Genomic DNA, 11,024 nt, shown 5'->3' with positions numbered 1-11,024 from the left:
TAACTTTAAGATATAACAAATTGTTTAAAATAATATTTGTTTTAAGTAAGTTATTCCGTACTTCAACTATATCATTAGTACGTGCGTGTGGTATCGTACCAGAAGAGCCCACGGGAGGAGATGGGGTGGTCCCCATCTCCTCCCGTGGGTGTCGTAGGAGATGACTAAGGGATTCAAAAAACAGAGGATGGAAAGGAGAATCTTTCTGAGAGCGCATCATCATAGACTACGATTGCTAATCCGCCTGCCAAGCGTGGCGATTATGGCATCCCTCTTATCATAGAGATCTTTAGGCGAGACATTTGTATTGATATGAGCGTCTTCTGAGTGATATGTAAAAAAAAACCGAAAAAAAGTATAAAAAAAATTGTTGGTTCCTGGAGGCTCCGCTCTTTCTTAGCTTTAAAAAAATATGAATAATGGTGAAGTTTGTTATTTTGTATTTTTTAGCTGAAACATCTCCTTATATTTTATAGTCACAATTATTCCATATTGACTCCTTTTTTTTGGTAATAATAAAAAGAATAAATCATCATTTTTTTTAAATAACTTGGTAAAATACATTAAATAATTTAGAAAATATTGTTCTATACCTTTAAGCATTCCTAATATAAATATACCTATGAAGTCACGGACGATTAAAAAAAGGACTCCGCGCCGTGATATTAGCCAGCAAAGCACCGTTATGTGCGCATGTGTGTTAAGCACTAGTGTGTGTGCGGTTACGGGTGATACTAGTTACAATGTTTTTTTTTTTTATGGAATAGGAGGACAAACGAGCGTACGGGTCACCTGTTGTTAAGTGATCACCGCTGCCCACAATCTCTTGCAACACCAGAGGAATCACAGGAGCGTTGCCGGCCTTTAAGGAAGGTGTACGCGCTTTTTTTGAAGGTACCCATGTCGTATCGTCCCTGAAAAACCGCACAAGGAAGCTCATTCCACAGCTTTGTAGTACGTGGAAGAAAGCTCCTTGAAAACCGCACTGTGGAGGACCGCCACACATCCAGATGGTGAGGATGATATCCCAACTTGTGGCGTGTCGTGCGAAGGTGGAATTTGGCGGCAGGAATCAGGTTAAACAGCTCTTCGGAACACTCCCCGTGATAAATGCGGTAGAAGATACACAATGAAGCGACGTCTCTACGCAACGCCAAGTGGACCAGCCGTTCACAGAGCACTGGGTCCCCGACAATTCGAGCTGCTCTGCGTTGCACGCGGTCAAATGGATCGAGCTGATACTGGGGTGCGCCAGACCAGAGATGACAGCAATACTCCATGTGTGGCCGGACCTGCGCTTTGTAGAGCGCTAGTATGTGGGCCGGCTTGAAGTATTGCCGTGCTCTATTAATGACGCCCAGTTTCTTTGAAGCCAATTTGGCTTTGCCTTCCAGATGACCACGAAATTGGCAATCGCTCGAGATTTCGAGATCCAGTATTCCGATACTAGGCGAGGCTTTGAGGGAAGTGTTGTCGAAGAGCGGTAATACGACAAATGGGGTTTTTTTAGTGGTAAACGCGCAAACTTGAGTCTTCTGGGGGTTAAATTGGACAAGGTTCAATTTTCCCCATTCCGCGACCTTCTCAAGAGAAGACTCGATAGAAGACACAAGTTTCTCCCGGCACTGGTCGACGATTTCCCGAGAGAGACCTGCATGGCCCGTGTATATGGCATCACCAGTGCTGTCGTCTGCATAGCAATGAATGTTGGAGGTGTCCAACATATCATTGATATGCAGAAGAAACAGCGTGGGAGACAGCACACAGCCTTGGGGCACTCCAGAATTCACGGGCTTCGGGTTCGAGCAATATCCATCGACAACGACCTGTACGCTACGCCCAGTGAGAAAGCTGGAGGTCCACTTGCACAAGCTCTCGGTAAGCCCAAATGATGGAAGTTTGGAGAGGAGTGCCTTGTGCCATACACGATCAAAGGCCTTCGCTATATCCAGGCTAACTGCCAGGCCTTCCCCCTTGCTTTCAATAGCCGCATTTATGTGTCAGGTATACCAGAAGATCACCTGCCGACCGACCATGGCGAAACCCGTATCGTCGGTCGTTGATCAACTGGTGACCCTCAAGGTATACCAAGAGCTGGCGGCTTATTTTGCTCTCCATGATTTTGGAGAGCAGGGAGGTAATAGCAATAGGCCTGTAGTTTGCCGGATCCGAACTAGCTCCTTTTTTTTGGATCGGATGGACAAGGGCAGACTTCCATGAGTCAGGGCTACGCCTTTAGAATAAGAGTGCCGGAATAAACGCGTTAGCACCGGCGTCAACTCAGGGGCACACGTTCTAAGCACGATTGGAGAAATGCCATCCGGCCCGCTCGACTTCCTGACGTCCAACGAAAACAGAGCTCGCCTAACAGTTTTCTGTCTGAACTGTACTTCAGGCATAGAGCTCTGACACCGCGGGATGGTCGGCGGTGTTTTTCCGTTGTCGTCAAGAGTCGAGTTGGAGGCGAAAAGAGTGCACAAGAGATCGGCTTTCTCTTTTGCCGTATGGGCCAGGGTGTCATTCCTCATGTGCAACGCGGCATGGACGGCTGGCTGAAGTAACCAAGAGCAGCTTTCGACAACGACCAGAATTTGCGTGTTCCGGTCGGGTAACTGGAAAGCTGCTTTGACGACGTGTTTTGACTTTGCACGGGCGATTTGCCTCTTAAGAACTGTGCAGTTCGGATTCTTTGTGCCCAACGTCACAACCCATGTTCAATACGCTTGTTTTTTGCAGTCAGATGCTGCTTTAACTGACGCTTCGAACCAGGGCTGTGATCTGCCGCCGATGGGTACTACAGAGTTTGGTATAAAATATCCATACCCTGTAGTATCACATCGGCTACTGCAACAGCGCAGGCACTAGGATCATCCAAAGGGAAACAAACCCTGCCCCAAGGGTAGGATGCAAAAAAGGAATGCATCCTATCCCAATCTGCTGACTTGTAGTGCCAAACGCGGCGGGTCGCTGGTGGTCTGCGACGTTGGCGTCGGATAGGCACTACACTCCTGACCAGGCAATGGTCAGACGTTCCGAGAGGGGCGTCGACAAAGACCTGGTAACCATCAGGATGTGTAGTCAGCAGAAGATCCAATAAGGACGGCATGTAGCTATCAGCATTCGGGAGCCGCGTTGGCGACTCAACCAATTGGGACAGACCATACGCCAATGCAAAATTATGCACAGATCGCCCTGCGTAGTCTGTGGTACGTGATCCATTGTTCGGCATTGTGCCCGTTGAAATCACCCAAGACTACGATTTCAGCGGAGGGGATCTGTGCAGGTACGTCGTCAATTGCCGCTTGAACGCAGCCCATGAGATGATCGGTTTCTGCGTTACCTCTATGGGACCTGTAGACACACGCATAGATGCGGACGCGGTCCTCTTAATATACGCGGAGCCAGAGAGTGGACAGGTCCCTACACTCAAAATTGCTGAGACGGCGACTGCAGATATCCTCCCTAACGTACACACATAGCCCGGCATGAGGCAAAAATTTGTGCTCAATTTTGTACCCGGGGTACGTTAAATATGACGTATCGCTAGGTCGAGATATCTGCGTCTCAGTAAGGAAACACAAGGCCTTCTGCGCCGTCTCAAGGTGGTGGTGGACGGCGTTTAAATTGGAGTGAATTCCGCTGATAGTGCAAAAGTCCACGTTGAGTGTGGAGCGGGGTGCCGTGGTGATACTGCCTCGTTTGTCCTTGGTCATGCGCGGTTCTGTGCCCTCCCCAGAATACAAAGGGCAGCCCGAGCTAGAGTGCCCGGGGAGGGATTCTCCAACTCTGGTAGAGCCAGTACCTTCCTGGGGTAAAATCTTTTTTAGTTCCGCTGTCATATTTGGGTGTAGGGGGGGGGGGGGAATGGCCACCGGTCCTCGACACTAACCTATGCGAAACATAGCGGCACTAGGCCGCTACTTCACGCCGGTATTCTGTGCGAGTGTGGTAATTAACCCGGACGAGTCTGGTCCGATTGTGATGACGTCAAGAGACGGCAGCGTGACTGTCAGAAAAGTACAGGGCAAGTGTTTTCTCCCTTAAATAATCATATATGGTCACAAATACTTATATAGTATCGTTTTTACACTTTTTCACAACGCATGACGGCATTTTTAAAATATTTTATTGAGACGAAAACTAATCTGTCACAGACGATGACAATTCTCTTAATGGCTGCCTATCGGCCTGTAGTACTGTAAATGTGTGCGTGGGGCTTTGTATTTACACGATCGGCTTGTTTTGGTGCTACACTGTTATGTAAGGTGACACGGAGTCTATATTTTTTTACTAGTCCATGTATGAAATTAGTTCTATTTCTAAGATTTATTTTTCATAGTGGACATACAGGTGGTTTCTCTAAAGAGGGTGTATCATAAGTACAAATTATATTATGCACATTAATCTATATGACGATGCAAGGCCGGTCACATGATCTTCGTGGTTTTCCATTTTTTTAGGGGCGTTGAACACGATAGCAAGTGATTACAATTGTAATAACTTCAGAAAGTCTTATGATAATGTAATTAGAATGTGGCGTTCTCTTAATGCGCGTGCTACACAACCGCCTCGCTTGATAGTGCTTTTCTGACTGCCTGCTCGGTGCTCGCTCGGCGCCTGATCTCGACTGCCTTCACACCGCATTGATTACACCTGAGCCAAGACGAGTGCCGTAACATGTTCATACTCGCTCGTGGCTCGACGTTCTTGACTACGACATATCTATTCTATACATATAAATAAAATTGGAGTATAAATATGTTATATTGAAATAACCGTTGTTTACTACATGTATATTATGAATATTTATATACGGTACATACACCAAAATAACATTTTTTACAATTTTTGTCTGTCTGTCTATTTGTTCCGGCTAATCTCTGAAATGGCTGGACCGATTTTGACGGGACTTATACTGGCAGGTAGCTTTTGTAATAAGGAGTAACTTAGGCTACGTTTATTTAAGAAAAATAAAGTAATTTTGCAGTGTCCAAGAAACGGTCTAACTTTAAAAATAATTTATATCGCAAAACAACCTTTGCCGGGTCAGCTAGAATAATAATAAAAGAATACTAGGTGATCCAGCAAACGTTGTATTGCCATATTAAGTAATAAAAAAATTCAATAAGTAACATTTTTAGGGTATAAAAATAGATGAAGACCGATTCTCAGACCTACCAAATATATCGTACTAGTAGTAGGGATTCGCCGGTTCTGGCTCACAGTAGTAGGGATTCGCCGGTTCTGACTCCTCGATTCTGGCTCACTTGCTCGTGATGCCTACTAAAAAAAAAAAAAAAGAAGTTTGGTGTCAAACTGGGGGTTTTGATGTATTTCCGAGCGATTGCGCTGATCCGTTTTTCGATATCTCTTATAGTTTCAAAGTTAGCATTTTAAATTAAACAGATCCATAATCATTAATAATCACTGGTCATTTAGCTAATGATTGGTGAGCGACTCAATGTCTAAATTTCCATGAACGTGATACAGGTAATTTACTAATTACCTCTATCACATTCGTTACTACGATTAAAAAGACAGTTTCTGTATTTATTATTTATTTTTAAAACATGATTTAAATAAAGTATATAATAAAACATCATTGCAGATTGTATCATTTTCAAAATATTTGATGAAATCATTCAAACTCTTCTTATTAAACTTAAAGTATAGATACATTATGCAGTACTCGCCACACACTGCGGTATATTCATTCTGTACTCTTGCAGTATTGTAGTTATACATTCTGCAATTCCTTTGTAAAAACATCAGCTGGAATCCCTGAGGTGGACGACCATATGAATCGAAGTATTGTCCAATACCCTGCTCATCAATGTGTATTGCAACCCAGTGAGTGCCTGGCTTATTATCACTATCTAAATTGCTGACAATATAACAGGGCGTTACAACATATATCGGCAATCGGTTTGCCGCGTAAACATTATTTTTAATACTGGGATCGATTTTGTTCAAATAATTCTGTATCTCGATTGTATTCATATTAGTTGAGAACAGGGTCTTGTCAGTTGCGAGGATTGAATAGTTATGTGGATCATAATAACATAAGCACTCAATAAATAAGGCTTTAATGTATCTTATTCATGTATTTAAAACTTATATGGTTACAATAAAACAAAATATCATTACAAGCGATTCAAATATAAATCTATGAACATTTGATGAAATTATATTTTCATCAATTTTATTATAATATAAAAGCTGATTGAAAACGAACTTTGTACCTACATACTTACGTAGTCATTAGTACAATCTGGAAATGTTGACTCCATTAAACTATCAATAATTGAACTTATCATTTAAGTGCCATTATGTTTCACCACAATATTTAAAAACCAGTACTAATCATAAACAAATTTACTTTTACGATATTTTAGTATAAAATGCTAGAACTGTTCAGAAAAATAATCATTGAAGTGGCGTATTCAGTCAAATTATTATATATTTTGTGTGTTGTGTAATTGTTGAGTGATTTGCTGCAATGGAGGTAAGTTTTATCTATTATTCACTTTGAAATTAAAAAGTAATATCATTTGTTATATTAAGATATGTATGTATAATACTATTCTAAAGCAGTCTTATTGTTGTTGTAGAATGCATTCAACCCAACAATGGAAGAAACTACATATAAAACATTTTACTATCCATTATCTGAAGATAGTCAGGATTCATTAAAAGTTCCTCAACTTAAATCCTTGAAGAGGGCCAGCTCAAATGAAAATATAGATGCATTATTCGAAGTGAAAAAAACAAAACAAAAGAAAATATCATCATCAATATCCAGAGCACATGAGAATGGAAGTATTTACATTACAACTAATGCAGATGACGGAAGAAACGCATCACATTTGGTTAAAATAGAAATCTATGATCTCAATAAAATAAAAAACACGCCTGCACAAGAACAATGGAAATACGCTGATTATAGATTAAAATATTATACAATCGACAATAATGAAAGTTATAAGGACATAAAAAAGATTTTATACAATGTTACGAAGAAAATTTTAGAAACAGAAAATTATAAGAAATATAATTTTAACAATAAGTAGGTAGCTATGAAGAAATACATAAATATTAGTTCAGTTTAGTTATTAGTTTATTTATTCTCTTATACAAATAATATTATTATATTTTCATCATTTGGAAAATTAAACATAACGATATGGAACTCTGCTTTGTATGTAATGAGGTTGAAAAAATGATCAAGTGAGTTATTTTCTTTGTAAATTATTTAGTATTATATTATTGATGAAATGTGGCTAATATCATTCACTTATGTTGTAGTCAACCTGTTCTACAAAGTGGAGGAGGTTTTAAGAGAAGAAGTGTAGTATTACAAGGCAGTGAAGACAATGATACAAGTACAAAGAGAGGAAGACAAGGGGAACCATCCACATCATCGGGGCTCACCAGTGTGAACGATGAAATGGTGAACTGTTCTTTATGTCAAATCTTAATACGGAAAAGATATTATGCAAATCATCTTAGAAGTAACCTCCATAAGAATAACGTAATGCAATTACATAGTACTTTAAAAAATGTCACAGTACACGAATCGGCTTTTGGTAATAGAATTATCTCATATAAAATAAAGAGTAAATCCAACCAATTACAAACATTCGAAACACCAGAAATGTTTTTGAATTCTATTAAAAATGAAATTATTTCACTATTTGAGGAATCTGTTCGATTGCTTACAATTTTTAAAGTTAATTTTATTCTGCACGCTAATTTTGTTCAAGAAACAAAAAATATTTCTAATGAATTTGAATTTCAAACATGTAGTTATACTATAATGCAGGGTGAGGATTTAAATTTTTTCTTTTCGTCCTTATGTGATATGTTGATGACTAAAATTAGCACATTTGAGAAAAAAGATAGTGGTTGGAGTCTTAAGAAAATAAATGCATTAGACATGAATATAAACAAATTCAATCCATTACGTGGAAAATCATATATTGAATTACCTAAAGAAATCAAATTAAAAAAAAGTGTTATAAATGTACAAAACTCGGATGATTTATGCTTTAAATGGGCTTTGCTTTCTGCATTATATCCAGTTACTAAGAACTCTCAGAGAGTTTCATCTTACAGTAAATATTCAAATAAATTAAATTTTGACGGAGTTACGTTTCCTGTTAAAATGACAGATATACAGAAAGTAGAAAGGTTAAATAATTTAAGTGTAAATGTTTTTGGTCTTGAATACAATTGTAAAAAGAAAGTACATGAATTAGTTGGTCCATTGTATTTAACAAAATCACGGAAAATTGTTCATATCAATTTATTATTTATTTCGCACGGAACAATTAATCATTTTTGCTACATTAAAAACCTATCGCGTTTAGTAAGTGGTCAAATTTCAAACCATGAACATGCAATCTACATCTGTGACGGTTGTCTTTTACACTTCTCAACAAATGATAAGTTATCAGCTCATCAATTGAATGATTGTTGTCATATTAAAGTGGAATTGCCTAATACAGAAAAAACTTTTAAAGATTGGTTTGAACAACCAATTTCAAACAATGTCTTAAAATTTGATAAATTTAATAAGATGTTACAAATACCCTTTGTTATATACGCGGATTTTGAAGCTTTCCTTAATCCAATTCAGACATGCTTTAACGATCCATCAAAACCTTATACAACTAATGTTCACAAACACGAAGTTTATAGTTTTGGGTACTATATTAAATGTTCATATGATGATAGTTTATCAAAATATGAAACATATAGTGGTCCTCATTGTACTCATGTCTTTATGAATCAGTTGTATAAAGATTTAGAAGTGATTTGCACAAAAAATTATTTTGTCATAAGTCCAAAACCTTTGACTTTCAATGATAATGAAATTATTTCACAATGTAAAGACTGCTTTATATGTCAATCTAATTTAAATGGTGAATGTGCATTATACTTTGACTCGCATACAGGAAATTTTAGAGGAGTTGCACACGAAGTATGTAAGACAAAGTTTAGAATCCCCTATCACATTCCAGTTTTTTTACACAATCTTAGTCAATATGACTCTCATTTTATTGTTCATGCATTAAATTCTATAGAAGGGGAAATTGATATTATTCCACAAACGAAAGAAAAGTACATTTCTTTCACAAAAACGATAAAATTAAATAATCATAAAATTCAATTGAGATTCGTTGATTCGTTTAAATTTTTACCTTGTAGTTTAGACAAACTTGTTCAAAATTTGAAGGAAGAACAATTTCAAACATTAAAATATAATTTTCCAAATAATAATGATTTTTTACGTCTTAGAAAAAAAGGAATTTATCCATATGAATTTATGTCGTCACATGTTTCCTTAAAACTTTCAGCACTCCCTAGTCGCGATAAATTTTACAATACATTAACCGACACACATATTTCCGATGAAGATTATGAACATGCCAAGGATGTTTGGCAACACTTTCATTGTCAAAATATGTCAGATTATTCTGATTTATATCTTAAAACCGATGTTTTACTTTTAACAGATGTGTTTGAAAATTTCCGAGCCTTATGTTTGCAAACATATGGTCTAGATCCAGCTCATTATTATACAGCACCTGGGTTAAGTTGGGATGCTATGTTAAAATGCACAAAAATTAAATTAGAATTACTTCAAGACTTTGAACAAATAGCTTTTATTAGATCGGGCATTCGAGGAGGTGTATCTCAATGTAGCAATCGTTATGCCAAAGCTAATAACAAATATATGCGAGAATATGATAAAGACACACCAAACTCATTTTTAACTTATCTTGATGCTAATAACCTTTACGGATGGGCCATGTCTCAATTCCTTCCTACAGGAGGTTTTGAGTGGGTAGATGTCACAACTAATTTTGATGTCCCTGATGATTATGAATATGGTTTTATTTTGGAAGTAGATCTAGAATATCCTATTGAACTGCATGATTTACATTCTGACCTACCCTTATGTCCCGAGAATATATGTATTGGTAATACAAAAGACATAAAATTAGTTCCAAACCTTCGTAATAAAATTAAATATGTGATTCACTACAGAAATTTAAAGCAATGTCTGACAATGGGTTTAAAATTACAAAAAATTCATAGAATTTTAAAATTCAGACAATGCGCATGGTTACAATATTATATAGATTTAAATACAAGCATGCGTAAACTAGCCACATCTGATTTCGAAAAAGATTTTTATAAATTAATGAATAACTCAGTGTTTGGAAAAACAATGGAAAATATCGAAAAAAGAGTAAATGTAAAATTATTGAGTCATTGGGAAAATCAGGGTAAAATTCTAGGCGCACAAGACTTAATTGCTAAGCCAGAATTCCATAGTTTATCTATTTTTAATGAAAATTTGGTTGCAGTTCAATTACGAAAGACGAAATTGTTCCATAATAAACCTATTTATTTGGGATTTTGTATATTGGATATTTCTAAAACTCTAATGTACGACTTTCACTATAACTATATGTTTAAAAAGTTTCAAAACAAATTAAAATTATTGTACACAGATACTGATAGTTTAATATATCAAATTTTTACAGATGATTTTTACAGAGATATAAAACCTGATTTACATTTGCGTTTCGATACCTCTGACTATACAGAAAAAAATATATTTGGCTATCCAAAACTCAATAAAAAGAAGTTAGGCTACTTTAAAGATGAAAACAATGGTAACATATTTAATGAATTTGTAGGACTTAGATCTAAAATGTATGCATTAGATGTTGAGGGAAAATTCACAGCTAAAGCTAAGGGGGTTAATAAAAGTGTTACTAAGAATATGAAAATGGAAAATTATAAGACTTGCTTATTTGAAAATAAGAACGAATATTGTTCAATGCTTAGATTTAAGTCAATAAAGCATAATATTTTTACTCAAAGAATAAATAAATCTAGTCTGTCATTTAATGATACCAAACGGTACATTTTACCAAATAATATTGATACCTTAGCATGGGGTCATCATAAAATAGAATAAATATTATATTAAATTTTAAGAATAAATT

General features: G+C 36.9%; 1 protein-coding gene across 1 annotated transcript; it reads left to right on the top strand.

Annotated features, from left to right (window-relative positions):
- Window positions 1-7,126: 7,126 nt before the first annotated feature.
- LOC126975920 (uncharacterized) lies at window positions 7,127-9,369 on the top strand. Its single transcript, XM_050824034.1, has 3 exons — window positions 7,127-7,227; window positions 7,306-8,580; window positions 9,360-9,369. The coding sequence occupies exons 1-3, from the start codon at window positions 7,184-7,186 to the stop codon at window positions 9,367-9,369; spliced, it is 1,329 nt and encodes a 442-aa protein (XP_050679991.1). The 5' UTR covers window positions 7,127-7,183.
- Window positions 9,370-11,024: the final 1,655 nt, after the last annotated feature.

The sequence above is a fragment of the Leptidea sinapis genome, chromosome 38 (assembly GCF_905404315.1).
Source record: "Leptidea sinapis chromosome 38, ilLepSina1.1, whole genome shotgun sequence".
NCBI lineage: Eukaryota > Metazoa > Arthropoda > Insecta > Lepidoptera > Pieridae > Leptidea > Leptidea sinapis.
This window is presented reverse-complemented; position numbering and strand designations above follow the sequence as displayed.